This window comes from Poecile atricapillus, chromosome W, assembly GCF_030490865.1.
Source record: "Poecile atricapillus isolate bPoeAtr1 chromosome W, bPoeAtr1.hap1, whole genome shotgun sequence".
In the NCBI taxonomy this organism is placed as follows: Eukaryota; Metazoa; Chordata; class Aves; order Passeriformes; family Paridae; genus Poecile; species Poecile atricapillus.
Window position 1 is genome coordinate 27,485,040 of NC_081288.1, and position 16,670 is coordinate 27,501,709.

At 41.1% G+C, this 16,670-nt stretch overlaps 1 protein-coding gene across 4 annotated transcripts in view; it reads right to left on the minus strand.

Moving 5' to 3' along the window:
• The window catches only part of LOC131591426 (myocardin-related transcription factor A-like), a 69,692-nt gene that overhangs the window by 42,039 nt on the left and 10,983 nt on the right, over positions 1 to 16,670 (minus strand). For 3 of the 4 annotated variants that reach the window (XR_009280364.1, XR_009280362.1, XM_058862123.1), the window contains exon 1: positions 6,546 to 7,065. The exons of the other annotated variant lie outside the window; for it this stretch is intronic. Coding sequence is in view for 1 of the 3 variants with exons in the window: in XM_058862123.1 (XP_058718106.1) it covers positions 6,546 to 6,672 (127 nt within the window). In the remaining 2 variants the exon portion in view is untranslated. Of the gene's footprint in view, positions 1 to 6,545; positions 7,066 to 16,670 lie in introns of those variants that run through there. 4 annotated transcript variants of the gene reach the window in all.

The window sequence follows — 16,670 nt, forward strand, 5'->3', positions numbered from 1 at the left end:
GAACAAAAGCAAGTGAAGGGCAGACACGTTTCCCTTCTGTCACTCCCTCCAGCACTGAGCAGGGAGGTGGCTGCAGGGGACAGTGTTTGCAGCTGTAGTTAAGATTCACTGTCACATGTCAGTCCTGAAGATACAATCCTCGCTCTGCACTGCCTGCAGTCAATGTGACAGATATTATTAGCAGCAGTAAAAGAGTCTCTCAGAGAGACACAAAGGTACAATTAGTTTAGCATCTACTTCTAAAATGTCTTCTGCTTCTGAAAAGGGAGAATTTGACATCAGTGTGGAAAAGGGCTGCAAGCAGCCTTAGAAGGACCTTCACATCTAAGTGTAACACAGAAAGAGGCATGAATGCTTAGGAAGGTGAAAGTGATTAGATAGAACAAAATAAGAAACAGAACACACAACAATTTGCAGGGACAGGTTACATGTTGCTTGCAATACTGATCAAATTATGCAAGCTTCTGGCTTGTATTCTGGCCTTCCAGCACTGCTGTGAGATTTGCAGAGGTGAGTAACCAAAGATCACACCTACTGCCACATTCTGTTCCTACAAAAAACACAGCTATAGTCTCCATGCACTTACTGCTAGAAAGATATGGAGCAGCAGGAAGCCACAGAAACTCCTCACAGAAAAAGTCAAAACCAGATCTCTTCCTTCTGTCACCCAGAGAACATCACTCAGCTCTGCCCCCAGCAACCCAGATGGGCAGCACTATGTTTGTGCCTGACAAGTGCTCCAGTGAGGAAGGTTACCAAAAAGATGTTAAATGTGTCAGCTGGTACAGCAGAGTTGTTATAAATAAAATACCCTCAGAATGGTGACAGGCCTTTGAGCCACCTTTGGGGAAAGAGACCACAGAATGAGGTCTTTATAAGCATGATTGCAACAGATTATTCCTGTCCCTATGATGGAGAAAGTCCATCATAGGCACTTCCACTGAAAACTTGCAAAAAGGTGTATTTTTACTAAAAGTGTTCTCTATGGCTGTTTATTTCCAAAAGCCAGTTTTACAATAAGACTGTCAAGAAAGCCTGGATTTCACCAGTTTTCACAGTAAATTTTGCAAAGAATTTGCATCTCAAAGCAATATATCCTCTTCCTTATCACCAGCTTCTTTCACATTTCTTGTTAGCTGCATCAGGCCAATATAACTTTAGATGGCAAAGCCCCAGGCTGCAAAGTTCAAACCTTTGCTCGTTTGAAAGAATGTTAATTATATTATTTGCACAATAAACTCTGACAGATCACCTGCACAGTTCTTCTCCCCATCTCATCTCTCCTGAATATACTGATGAGCAAAAAACATTTTTTAGCTCTTCTTAGCAATCAGCACATTGCAACGTATTTCAGTTACTGCAGGTCTGCTCTTTGTTTGGAGACATACCAGCTTAGTAAATATTACCTAGTGCTAGGAAAAAACGTCTTATCTACTTTTACTAGCCCAAGTAAAAGAAAGAAACTACGAATTCTGCTCCACATTAATGCCCTTGGGTAGATTATGTATCCATCCTGCAGAGCCTCCTGCAAGAAAAAGCAGCACAATTTGCCCCACAAGCTCAGTACACATTTTAATTTGATAAACCTAGGCCACATCAGGAATCATACCCCATTTTCTACCATAGGTTGCAGAGGTTCTTGCCAAAAAATGTGCTGCTTCTACATTTTGGATTGAAATTTATTGACGCAGCAGGTGACAAAATCAGTAATTCAATGCTCAGAAAAGACTGGGGATATGGGAGATGGGACACGAAATGAAAGATCTAAGCGGGCGCTTATTTTAGGTATAGATATTCACTAAGTTGTTGATCAATGACTTGCAGGTGTAACTGTAAGATGAAAAATCAGAGGTGACTACTGACAGATCTTGTGGATGATAAAACCACCGAGATAAGATTTACACAGACAGCCTGAGAGGGATCTGAAAGCAGAAGGAAAACCCACTCCTGTCACTGACCCTCATCTTCGGGCAAGGAGTCCAGAAGTCCTTTCTGGATGCAAAGAAAGCACTTTGAGTTTCAATACCATAGATCCATTTTCAAAAGAAGCAGCTGCTTTTCAACAGCTCCTGGGAAGTCTAAGCATCAGTCATTTGCTGTTTGAAAGTTATAAATAGAGATGTTTTCTCTATTTTGTTTTTTAAGGAAACAACAGCTAACTATGAAAAAATATATAATCTGAAAGCCACACAAGTGTTTTCAAGCTTTATTAATATGTGTCCCAGTTGCTGGGATTATCAGTACCTCAGCACCACTGCCACTGAATATGAAGCTCAGTTCAACTGTGAAGAAAATTCAGTTGACAGGGCAGGAAAGTACTTACTGGAAATTTTACTTGGTATCATTCCTAGTTCAAAGCATTGTCTGCATAAATGCTACTGACAGCTGTACTCATCGCACCACACCCAGTTTCTACTCTTTTTTGTTTTCTGCTTGTGTTGAGTCGTTACATCTCCTTGCTCTTGCAGGTCCAAGTCTGCAACTCTTTCCTTTTAGTATTACTTTGCACTGAAAGCACTGTAACAGCCATTTTTGACAAATTAAGTAGATCACAGTGTGGTAAACAAGTTAGCCTCTGTCCCTCTCCTCCTCCTCCTCCTCTTCCCATTCCCAGCATGAAAATAGCTAGGGCTACAGCAACAGCTGGGGATCATTACACTGACAGGAATAGTTCAGTAAACTGCAAGAGGGGAAAACATGTCATATCCAAAAAAACCAAAAACACATTAGAGCATCAGGACTGAAAAAACATGTGATTTCAGCTCCAGGGATAATGCTATGACTCTTCTTCCACTGATAACAATTAACTTACAGAAACCCTGGTCATTCAGTGTTAACCCTTTCCCCAAGCTTCCCACTCAGGTCACAGAGTTAACAAATACCCTGAAACACATCTAGTCCTCACAGTCAAATGAGGCACACTGGCTATTAAGCAAAAATAAATTTAAATTGACAGTCAACTTCAAGCCACTTCACATAAATATATCACTATCGGACCTTCACTGCACCTCTTACTTTTAAGCATAGTCACAAACTGTGGTTGCAGCAAGAGGATACAGGAAGTCTGGTGTGCCTCTGGATCTGCCATAAGAAATGCCAGAGCAGATCAGCTCCTCATACATTCAACACATTTTCTGTGTTTTAATGTATCAGAGCACTAATTGCATAAATAATTCCAAACAGTGGGATGCATTAGGCCATAATTCAGCAAGGCATCTCTGTATTTTGTGACTGGTTTCTGACACTGCTTATCCAGGAATTTGCATTGCTCACACATCTTCCAGAGCAATTTCAGATCCACTCTGAAGCAGGAAGACCCAGATCACCCTTTACAGAAAAATGTCACCCTGCATTCCTGTGAGATGCCTTGGGTGCAGGGGCTGCCCTCTTGCTGGGGATCTCCTCGGGACTGAGAGCTTCCAAGTCTACTCATGCAGGTTTCCTGACCCCTCCTGGATGAGATGGGGCCAGGGTCAGCTGGACCTTCAGGTGCTGCAGGTGCAGTGACAATAAGGTCTAGATTACTCCTGAAGAAAGTTAAATGCTAACAAGCACTTGCATGACTCCTGATCTCTTCAAAGTACTGAACAGATATTAATAGTTTAATCAAAGGCTGAGCTAACTCAAATTACCTCCCATTTGCTGTGGACCAAGAATGTGCACACAGTTCGTGCAGATCAGATGGCATGCAGGAACTTGTTCCTGTGTCTGGGCCCTGAGATACAAATCTTGGAAAAAGACAGGTGAGTTTCACTGTCGGGCCCCAAGTCACACTTAGTGTTTCTGAAGGGAACACTTGCCAAAAAAATAAAGGGTTCAGTTTAAGAGCAACAAATTAAAGATATAGCACAGAAGTGGAAAAGTTGGAATTCAGTTTTGGAAGTACTTAATTCTAAGTTAAACTCATGTGAATGCTAACTGGGTTTTGAGTAGCTTTCTGCAATTCCCTCTTCATATCTCTCATGAGGGGCTACCATACTGTTGTGTTAACTGATCTAGGAACTGTAAACTGGGCTCTAGTTTAAAGACTAAATCATTCCAAGGCATTCTTGAACAGAAAACATGTTTACGGATTCCTGAATTCTAGGAATTTTGCAAATAACTGCCCTAACACATACTTTGAAAAATACAAGCTTAAGTTCTTTGACTTCTGCATGTCAAATCCACTTCAGTGTAGAAAGGAGCACCAGTTCCCAAACTTCAATGTCAAATCCTAATTTAAAAAAAAAAATAAATAAATCAGATTTAGGAGACATCTGTTTTCCAGAAATCAGGAAGCAAGATGTAGCCTAGTCCAGATAGCTGTTTCTCATGAGAATCATTAAGAGAATAGATGAGCATTGTCAAGGTTAGTATAGACAGCCCTTATCTGTCCAGTTTTATTAAGAGTGAGGAAAAGAAATGCATGAATTTTCTGTCTTGGTGACACCAGAACTAAGCTGTCCCATTTTTAGAGGGCCCAAAAACTAAGGCACAACAGTCATTAGTTTCAGCTCAGTGCTAATTCTGGACTTCCATAAGGGTTTACACGTGGGTCCATCTGTTCCTCCACTGCCCTTAAGATTTGGCTCTGCAAAATACAGTACGTGCTACAGCATAAATACAAGAGGCATCCCAAGACTGCAGGAGACTTGAATGGAGCAGCAGCAAAGCTAAAGGATTATTACTTTCTTCATCTGACAGGAAAGTAGCCGGCAGCATTCATTTCTCTTCCCTAACCTTCATTTTGTAGCTGATGGAAAGCAGCTTTCCTTATTACATGTGATATTAGAGCATCATGAATCAGCCATGGGGTAGGCTGATGGTACTGCTGGACTTTGCAGAATCAACACAGCTTTTCCAATAACCAGAATTATACAATATTTCAATGACTTTAATTCACTTCAACTTGAGACAGCAACAAACCTTTTTGTATTGATTAAAGTAAGACAGAATTGCTTTTTCCTAGTTTTACGTGTTATCCCACTGTACAGCTTGTGATATTTAGTGACTGGATTAAAGATGTATCCTGGCACATCCAAATGCAAAGTGCTCACCTTCTGTGAAAACCAATGCTTGCAAATACAGGACAGATGCAAGTTCTGAGGTTTTTTTTAATTTTGGGTTGTTTTTTTCCTCTGAAGATTGACGTGCTTCAGCTCTGTGTCTCCAAAGCAGATAAAGAAATTTGGGAACACCGCCTGTACTAATGGATTTATAACTCCTGAACTTGAATTTGAGGACTGTGACTTCAGTTTTCTTTTCCTTCTCCGTATTTTTTCAACAAAGAATATTCCAGTGAAAACATGCAACAAAAATAGTAGTATTTTTTAAAAGTTAAGTCAAGCTAGCTCTTGATAGATGTTAAATAGGCTTGGTAAAGGGAGTGACAGCTAGGGTCAGAAACCTAACGGTTTTGTTTGGCAGCTCCAGCAGGCCTAGACTATGTACCAGAGAAAAATCCTCTAAATGCAGCTGCTAAAATCCTCTTCCACACACAGACCATCTTTATGCAACAAACATGGCCTTATTCTATGTGGATTCTTGCCCTCAACTCCTTATCCCTTTCCTTTATCTTACTTTGCTGACCAAGATGTCAGAAGTAATTTTCCCCTCCTTTCAGATGGTATTACTTGCTCTTAAAATCAATCATCACCTTATTCTGAGGCTACTGTACTCCAGATCATTGTTCCCTTCTTCAAGTTCCTACTAAAATTTCACTTGTAGCTAGACAGATCCAGTATTTCTGATAAAACATAAACCTTGCTACTTGCTTTGTGATGTTCTTGCTACTTTTGCTTTTTGTGATGTTCTGACATTCTTCCCTGTAATCTTTTCCCAATTCCTGTTTGTTGGTATTTATTATGCTGTGCACTACGAATGGATCACTGCCTGTTTTCATCTTCTCAATCTTTTTCAATCCCTCCATATCCTCTTCTTTCCTTCTAGATATCACTCCTTGAAATCTGACTTCTGCCTACATAATCTTTCAGAATTGTTAAATCTTCATTAAAAAAATCACACATATTTGCAGAATACCATCAACTACAACAAAATCACATTTAGATATATACACAAAGCTCGTTGCACACTGTCAAAGCAAGAACATACAGAAACTTAAAACATGGTACTCTTATCTTCTTCAAGGCAGAGTTGCCACTCCAGAACAAGCCTTTACACCTTCAATAAAACAGCCTTAAAACACTGTTCACAAGAGGCCCACTGACACAGGGGAGAAGAAGAAATTTTAAGGTTGAAACCAAAACCTCTAAATGCAAGTGAAATTGTCTCAAGGTCCCAGCACTGCAAGTCACTACAATAGAGAGCTCCAGGCTTGTCCAGTGACATGCTTGAGCGCCCTCAGGGACAAGAGGTCACAGGAGTCAGTGGGAAACCCAAAATCTGGACTATTGCCCAGAAAACAAAACACAGGCAGATTCAATACGCAAGAGGGGAAAAAACCCCTGCAACACCACCAAAAAAAAAAACAACAACAAACCACCAAACTAAAACCCCAACAAATGAATTATACAGTGCCTACAACAAAGAAAGCAGAGCCTGCTAACCTTCTCGTAAGCTGTGGTATGAATCCTGATATGTGCTTGAACAGCTCTTCCCTTGCTTTGACACAGTCTCTGCAAGCGGCACAATCCCGACATAGGCAGGCTGAAGTGTCTTGGCTTTATCCAACATATTACAGGAAATCCCTGGACCTGAAGGTGGATTCTGTAACACGGGAGGCGTCCAGGCAAGTGCAAGGGGTGCTTAATCCTCACAAGAGACCCAACTGCAATCCCTCTCTACCAGGTTTCAGTCACTGCACCAAGCAGTAGAGCAGAAAAAAAATCAGTTTACTGCTAGATTCCAAGGCTGTGCTTGCATCAGTACAGAGAGGTTCTGCAGGCAGAGGCAAACCCTGACAGCCAACATCTAAGGATTAAAACCAGCAAGGCTCTTGGCAAAATTTTCGTCCTACGATCTCAAGGCTCAGACAGAAGCTTCACGGTTTCAGCAAGCAGCTATAAGCATTCGGGCACCCAGTATGCAGAGCACTGCTTATCAACAGATGCGTGGACTTCTTTGTGGGGCCACTTGCAGTAACAGCCAACCTCATTCACCCAAAATAGTGAACAGTTGGTTTCTCTACTCACACTGCAGACACCTGCCAGACAGGCAATATCATGTGATTGAGCAGTACCCTCTCTCCCCCTGCACCTCCCGACTGTAAGCACGCTGTGCACACAGCTAGGAGAATACCCCTGCTCTGAGTGCAGAAGCCATGTGTTTTTTCTCCCTTCTTGCTTAAACCCTTAGAAACAAGAGTTTTAGCTGTGGAGAAAGCTACAGTGATAAGTCAAGAAACAGTCTTCATATGCATTTGCCCCGAGACCACACACAGGTAACAGCAAGCTACTTCTGTGCAAGCACATATTCTCATCCCCTCTTCCCTTAAATCCTTTCTCCCAGCCTAGTAGAAGCCTGAAGATAATCTGCAGCCCAAAATCAATAACCCTCTACTGCAAGCACTAGAACTTCAGAATCTGTGCTTGCATGGGGGCAGCCACCTCATCTTGAGCATATTTCATGTGCATCATGAACAGATGCCACATGGCTGACAAATGTTGGTTATACACACACCCCAGCATGGTACTGGAATTGGAAGTGGCCAGGGAAAGACATGTTCCATCTGAGCAACAACCAGGAGGTACCCTAATCAGTACAGCTGGTAGCTTTGTTGTTTTTTGATTTTGCTAAGCAGGGGAAATTTAATCATTAATCATAAGAGGTGCAATAAAGTCTGGGGTAAAAAAAAAAAAAAAAAAAAAAGGAGAGTTGTCCAATGATTACACATACCCCAAAAAAACCCAAAAGTATTCTTGTTATCTTTCCAGAAAAAAAAAAAAGATGAATAGTAATCACTGTCATCCTACACACCTGCAACAAAGATAACCACATGGACATTACAAAAATAAAAAGATGAATACTCTAAAAACTACAGGAACAGTTTCCAATTCGTATTCTGTTCCCATCGCAAGCAAGACAAAATTTTCTCCTTTCCAAACAGTCAGAGAGGCATTCAAGCCATTTTATAAAGCAAGGCTGGAATTACAATCAGGGGAAAAATGTCTCTAATAATGAACCTAATATCTAAGAAAAGTAGAGTTCAAACAAATACTAGATGGGATCAGTGACAGTTCTGAGTACTTTCAACAGTACTTCTTATTTTGAAATGTTCAACTTTCACCCAGGAAAGAATCCAAATTCCAATGTTTAAGTGAGTAAAAAAATACCTTTGGTATTGCACTACTCCTGAATTATCACCATATACTCAACAGAAATTTTCATCTTAATTTTAGCATTTGTAAAAGCCAAGTGAAGGTTCAGTCTCACAGTGAACTTTAGCCAATAAGGTCAAATTACTGTATAAATAGAAAAGATTGTTTTTGCGTGTGCATTAGCAGTCATGGCACTGTGGAGAGCTGCCTTGGGAAACAGCACACCACAAGAGTTCTAAAGACAGGATGAAGAAAATAAAGAAACATATTGTCCCCCTTTCAGCAGCAACATAATACTGCACATTGAATCAGGCCTGATACTCTGAGCAGAGAGGTCCCATAACTGTAATGACTAAAGAAAAATTGTCCAGTGTCAGACCCCATTCTACTTTTCCTGACAAGCAGTATACTATCTGGATGGTAAAATGACAAGATTCAGCTACAGAGGTCAGAACCTACTATTATTTTGCCAACCAGGGCCTCTAAGTTAGCAGGTCACTACAGCATACAAAACCTGAGAAACAGGAGCTAGCTGATCATCCAGCAAACCTGCCAATACTCAGGTATTGCCAAAACAATGCCCTAAGACATTGTCCAAGTTTTGATGAAGAAAACTTCAAGAACTGATGAAGATCTGATCCTTTCAATGTATTATTGCAGAGCTGCAGATATGTACACAGATACACCTTTATTTTTTCCTAGGCAGAAAACAGTTTGGATAGAATAGCACTGACTAATTACCATTAATCAATGGTAATTAGGTAAATCTTTTATTTGCTGAGAAAGATATTCTAAAATTTTGTCTTATGCTATCAAATTTGTCCCACAGCATTATTTAGTGTTCTAAAAGAAGGAATAATTATCCAAATTATCTGGGCCAGCACTCCAAAGAGGACATGGATAATGTCCCCCATGCTGTAAGAAGATAAACTCCAAAGAGCCTAGATTGGAGGATACTTTCAACACACGAGCAAGCACTTGTGGGGTTCCTCCTTGCAAAGAGATCCTCCTTGCCTCTTAAGAGATAAGTAAAGGCCAAGAGCAACCTGTCTTGCACAAAACACTGATATAATTTTCACTTTATAAACATAAAAAAAGCTTTTAAAAGTTTGATTTGTTTTACTGGATCCTGATATACTGGTAAGAGATCTGAAAGTCTGATCAGCAATCACATGGACAGAAATATCAATGCACTGTAAGAACAAGTAACTTTGACAGTTACTCTGGAAATCAGCAGGGTAGACTGGAAAACCCATTTCACAGCAGAGGAAGGATTCCAACAACAGTTTCACTTGCTTAACTATTCCAGAAAAGTAGGATTAACACCATTAATACACACACAATATTCAGTGTCTTGCACAACTTTTACCCTGGAATTGGCAGAAGTGCTGCTGGCAAAACAATCACCTTTACCAAGGGGACCTAAGCATTTACCACAGATTTCTCATCCAAGAAACATCAGGCCCAGTTGTCATAATTTATCCATAAGACGTCAGTTGAGCTATACATCCTTTGACTTTCACATGTGAAATGAGATGAAGAATGTGGGGATGTATTCTTCCTCAAGATGCTGTATCGGGTGCACGCATGGCTTGCCCAGATACTGCTGCTGAAAGTAGTGAGTAGGTAGTGGTACCTCAAATACACACAAATTTTAATGAATTCATTTATCTTATATCTTTTATCTCTTAATTATCTCTTAATTTATCTTGTATCTTTCTATCTTCAAAAGCCAAGGGAAGGGAGAGAGGGACCACACCAATCTTGACATAGGGTAGACCTTGGATGAGCTCAGCTGTAACACAAAACTGCATCATTAGTTTCTTACCCCCAAAAAATACTGCATTTTAAAATTCAAATTATGAAGCAGATAGAAAATGTGCTCATAATCTCCACCACCACCTTCAAATGTTCATTTTTCTCTTCCTTTCACCTCCAGTCCTCTCTGCAGCTCAATGCAGGTTCTCCTCTTTCCCCCAGTAATAATGTTCTCACAGGACACAACGCCTGCAATGATCTGCATGCACATAATGTACTGATGAAATATAAACAATATACTGCTAAAAACTTGCAAGCAGCTGCAAAATATGTTCATTTGGGCAGCACGAGAGAGATGTCGGCCAAGGTCTAAGCCAGATGAATCCTAAGAAAGAAGTATGAGTCCATTACCTTTGAAGACCTGTCTGAGATTTCTAGCAAGGAGACAAAAGCTGGGAAAATAATAGAATGCTGCACTACATCACTGTAAAGCTTTGATGTCTTACACCTCAATTCATTTTATACTTCAAAATAAACACAGACTGCACACTGACACATGTGTTGCTTCTTTCTCCACTAGAGATCACATCTATGTAATGTGAGTTCCCTGTGGACATTCCCAGGATCCACCAACAGTGCCTCCCACCAACAATGACCTTTAGGAAGAGGAAGAAAAGTGAGGCTGGGAGCACCGTACATTTTTGCTTCTCCAGTTCTCAGGAAGAGCCTGAAATTTACCTTTTCAACCAGCTGGTGACAGCTAGTGCTGCCATTCAGCATTCAGAAAACTCCCAGATATGACAGGTAGCCAAAGCTAAACCACCATGCAGATGTAAAAATAGGTCACAGCAGCAGGAACCGTACTGGGAACCTGGACTTTTGTTGTAGCTTTTGAGCAGCTCTTCAGTCCTCCAACCCACTCTGGGATATACCACCACCCCTGCTTTTGGCAAGTTGGTTGTCATTGAGCTGTAATTACTGTGAGTTGAAAGCATAAAAATAGCTGCTGCACAGGGTGGAAAACCTATCAGATGATGTCAAGGCGAGTTTTGAGCCCTCCCTTCCCCCCACCTCCCCCCCTCTACTTCCCTTCCTATGTCACTTTCTCATTACCTCACTGTCTCTAATTCTGAAAGTGCTTCTCTCTGCATCTTTCAGCTGTCAAAGTGAACTTTACACAGCAGCTAGAGCCAAATCAACCCCCAGCCCATATATAAACTCTGCCACCCACTCCATTCCTTGGGATTCAGCCAAGATGTCAGTTTGCCTTTCCCTGAAAACACAAAGCACATGAAATCCTCGATCCCTATCTGCAAAACACTGGACCAAGAAGAATCAGTTCAGCCCAAGGAATGCAACTCTGATCTGCATTTGATTAACTCCATAGATAAGCAGTTTCCAACCAGCAAGGCAAGTCAACATGGTAAGTGAGGTGTGGAAAGACAGCAGCAGCAATCTCAGCCCCCTCTGCTAACAATGAGTAACTCAGCCCTGCCTCTCTCCCAGGCTCTGCAGACCTGAGGAGCAAAGCGTAGCACAACAAAGCCAAAACTTGATTTTCCCACCTCTCCCCACCCCAGATCAGGAGCTGAGGTGTCAGTAGTGCAGAGACTTCAGAAATATTGCTACAAGGGCTGAAAAGAGAGAATGGAGAGAGGAAGGGAAGCAAAGATGTTGGTCCATTTATGGGCCATGTCTCTCCTCCTTTCTCCCTCCAGGAGCCACTGCACTGAGCAAGCTGGGTGTGATAAAGAGAAGGAAATGGTCCAGAGGTCTCTAATACTCTAGATCATGGGCAAACAAAACCTTTATGCGGCACATGCTCCAGATACTACCACATGTGAGGGTAAACATCTGCTCAGAAGGTGTCACCTATGCAGCCAAAGAAAATGATGCAACTTTTAAAGACAAATTGGTTAATTTAGCTGGATTTTCTTCAGAAAACCACTGACAGCAGTTCTGTCAATTCTGTGCTCTAAAAAGTTGCATATAGACTCCTTGACTACAAAATGGTGTTGCCCGAGTAGAGGTTTCTAGCCCAGAGAAGAAGAAATGATGGATTTCTCTGACCAAAGCAGCAGAAGGACTCTGTCCATGGCAGAAAACTTCACAGTAGAGGGTAGAACAAAAGCAGAGGGATTAAGAGAAAGAAGTTTTATAACCAGTTCCCAAACAACTACAGCACAATGTGCATATAAGCCCAACAAAAACAAGCAAGTAAATTAAAAACACATATCCAAGCACATCTTATTTGTTATTTTTACCATTTTGGCTGATAAATTCTGGTTAGATGCATACACTGTTGCATACTTCTTCATAGTTCAAAGTTACTAGTCCTTCTTCAAATTACCACCCCATTATGAGCCCCCAGAACTGGTTGTATGAATGCTCTCACTCTGTTCCAGTGCAAAGTTAGAAAGATTAGCTCAAATTACCTTGGCTAAGCCAACGAGCTTCATAGTGAGAGCTCACATCAAGAACCTCATCTTAAATGTGGGGTTCGTATCTCCAGTGGAGGGCCTTAACTGAGAGCTGCTCCAGCTGGAATCACAACAGAATTCCATATATTCCCTTAGTTCAGCTACTACCCATCTTGCTCTAAAATAATTACTTAGACCAAAAGAAGTACCAGTTCCTTGCTCTTACCTAAGAGGAATAGTTTACTTGTTACAAAAGAATCAGAGGTTTCAAGCCAGACTCAGTCACTCAAGGTTCAAGTTAAAATTGTTTTTATCAGCCTTCCTGCCTACAGTTAATCTGCTAATTCACCCACATGCTCACCAAGTAACTTTAACTTTTCCAGGGGGAGGTAGATGTGCTCACACAGGTGCAGACGTGCATTTCTCCACCCCCACCACTGCACAAAGGCAGGAACACTCAGAGGTTGCAGGAATCACACACACAGAATCACAGAGAGATGGAAGGCACCCACAAGGAGCATCAAGTCCAAGCACCAAGTGAACGGCACTGACGTGAGCATACACTGTGACCAGTGGAGAACACTGAGCACAAGACTTTTCAAAACATTTCAAAACGTTTCCTCTTACAGATATTACAGACTTTAATTTAAACCACTACGAACAAGTGAAAACAGCAAAGTCCAAAACATTTGGTTTTGTTCTCAAGAGCAGAAAAACAGAGGAAGTTCTGGCTGCCAGATCAAGTGGGTTAGTGAGCAGGATAGAGTGGAAAAGGAAGCAATTTGAATTTGTCTTAAAACAGCAAATTGTTTTTAGGAGGGAGTAACTGGGAAAGGACAGGAGGAAGACACCCTTCCCCTCATGTTAAGGCATGTCTAAGAGTTTGAGAAGTTATGTCACTAATTCCTGTGGTTGTTGAGCAAAAGATATCCTGCACTTCTCTCTCCCACATCCTTTAAACATCTGGCAATAAAAGGTTTCTTCTCTATCAAACCCTCCTACTTATTGCACAAGAGGGTTACCTGCAAACTCTTGGAAAATGCAGTCTATTTTTAAAGTACCTAAACAAGAGAGGAAACAGCCAGGCTGTACTCTGTGTTCACACACTGCTTGTGGAAGGATTAGAAAACCCTTCATTTACTTCTCAGCTTATACTAGCAGAATTGCTACTAGGTGAACCTTCATTACAGGATTGTGCTTTTTGCCCAGGAAGCTACTTCCTTCTCTGAACACATTGGTTATACATGGGCAGTAAAAACATTCTTGAGGCTCAATATGACCATTATTCTTGGTTAATTTGATACAGAATTACAATCTCAGAACCTAGATTGTTATTAAAGGTTATCTTCCCCTTATGGTTGCAGAGGATTTCTTCAGAACTTATAAAACTTCACTAATGGAGATATAATTCTAAAAAGACCATAAATCATCCCATTCATTTAATAAGTTAGTAGACAACCCTAATAATTTTAGATGTGGGGTTTTTTCAACTCTTAACTTCTTCTCTAAAAGCGGTTCAAGTCCTTTGTCACAACTGGGTAGTAGTGGAGGCTTGGTTGAGGTAAAGTAGGAGACCAAGTTTTGTGATACCTCTAAACCAAATCAGCTGCCACTAAAAGCAGTAATCTCCTTTCCCCTCACCATGGATGCTTATTTCACCTCACAGTAGAAAACTGCTATTGTCAGGATTATTTGAGATAGGAAATAAATTTCTCTTTATAATGTAAAATTCAGTTCTTGCATTCCCCCAAAAATCTATAAATCACCTCCAACATCAGTGTTCAAACGCCTCCTTTAGTGCTGAAATTCTGGATGTATCAATGCAAATCTCAAGCTCTCATGGTGGCTTCAACAACTGAATTTGTTTCCAATATAAAAATGTATAGTGTGTTTGAGTTTTAATCTATAGCTACAACACAAAATGTCAAGGCACACAACCATTATATGGTTAAACTCATGGTATGGACACACTGATCCTGGACTTACAAGGTCTTGTATGGATTCATCCCCCCTCCATACATGCAGACCTTTCAGACCTTAAGTGAAGCATAAAGCACAATTCCCAAAAAGGGGAGAATTTTAGACTAGATTTGGAACAGTTTTTACCTGGATGCTGCTAAATTACTCAGCTTTTGATTAGCAGGAAAAATGTTCTTGTCATGCTGTGGTGGAAGAAGTCCTTTAATGCTTTCATGGGACTCACCTATCACTTTAGGAAGGTGCAGTTTTGACAGTACTACTATTCCTTCTCCATAGACTACATTTTTAAGTGAATCCTATTCTGTATCAACCAAACTACAGGTTTACTTTCCTTTATCTAAAGGGAGCAGGGGCAAAGATACAGGCCTCCTTTGCAAGGAGCGTGATTACTCTTAAAACAAATTTCATCTTATGTTCAAGATTTCTGGTAACGTCAGCCATGAAAGCAAAGAAAAAAGGCAAGTAACTGTGAGAGGGTGTATCCTCTTCCCAGCAAAACCTGCCAAATCTTAGGAGTTTTAATAACCAACTGGCCTAAAAGCCTTGGAAGGCACATAGCCTAAGTGCTTGTAACTGTAAAGGTAAGTGTGCTTGGAACATGATGTTCTGATTCAGACATCAGCTTTCTGTTCTGCTTGCCTATTCCTAAAATCTTTAAGTTCACCTGAAACAATATGCAGAGAAGTCTCTTCAGTCACAATTTTCCATTAGCTGCCTCACACCCCTTTAAGACCTTCCTTTCTTGCTTTCATATAGGTTACCAGAACTTATCGATCAGAACCTCATATTCACAGATTCTAACCAATTCAAATACATTAAAAAAACCTTTTGGTTGAATAAACTAGGTTAAAACAAGTAGAAAGATTTACATATAACACAGAGTCTGTGTGTCAGAAATGGAATTAGTAACCTGTGTATTCTCCTTTCCTTGGCTACCAAATCTATTTTATGAATCCAGATACAAGAGAGGGACCATTAAGGCGGGTCTGCATAAAAGAAAAGAGGTGGAGGATCTAGCTGAATAGACAAACGTGCAAAGGAAGAAGATGTTTTTTATATGGCTGCCAGTTGTTATGATCTGGGAGGACTTGGCTTCTCACTGCCGATACATCTAGCAGCCAGCTCAACAGAAGTCACTTATGAACAAACTCTTTAAAACAAAATCAATTTTAACAGTACAGACACTGCCATATGCTTACTTTTAGCAACTATGCTATAGTAAGGCCAGAACTGACTATGAACTCACAATTCTTTCCTATCAGAAAATATTTTTCCCTGGGGCACCACAGCAAATCTGTCTTCAGGTTCCAGCTACAGAGAGACAGACCTGGTGTAAGGGAGGAGAGCAGTGGATGTTGTCTGCCCTGACTCAGCGAGGCTTTGGACACTGCCTCCTGTGAGACCCTCATGGAGAAGCTGATGAAGTCTGACTCAGATGAGGAGACTGTGAGATGGACTGGAAACTGATTGGCCAAGCCTAGTGGGTACATCAGCACACGGGGGGCTGAGTAGCTGCAAAGCACTTTGGCAGAAAAGGGCCAGGGGAACCCACTGGACACCAAGTTGAACATGAAACAGTGATGTACCCTTGGACAAAGAAGGCTAAGGAAGGCATCCTTGGCTCCGCTAGGAAGAATGTTCCCAGCAGATCAAGGGAGGTGATCCTACTCTGCTCAGCCCTGATGAGGCCACACCTGGAGTGCTGGCTCAAGCTCTGAGGTCCCCAGTACAGGAGCGCCATGGCCATACTAGAGATCTTATCCATCCAAAAACCTGAAAAAATGGTACAAAGAACACAGAGCCAGACTCCTCTCCAATGGTGCCCAGTGACAGGGTCAGAGTCAATGGGCACAACCAAAACACAGGAGGTTCCTTACAAACATCAGGAAAGAATTTTTTCACTGTGAGAGCAACTGAGCACTGGCACAGGTTGCCTAGAGAGGTTGTGAAGTCTCCATCTATGCAGATACTCAAAGGTCATCTGAACACAGTCCTAGGCAACTGGCTCTAGGGGAACCTACTTGAGCAGGGGAGTTGGGGAAGATGACATTCCAACTTCAACCTTTCTGTGAGAGATGTGTAACCACGCTTCTGCCAGGGACTTGTTTGTCCGTTCATAGATATGTAGCAACTTCAGAGTAAAATCAAAGCAAATTCTAACATGACAAACCTCATACTGGGGAAGTGCACATATTTTTAATATTCTCCTAAGAATCACTCAATTCTAATTTAATTATTAACATTTTGAGTCTATCTG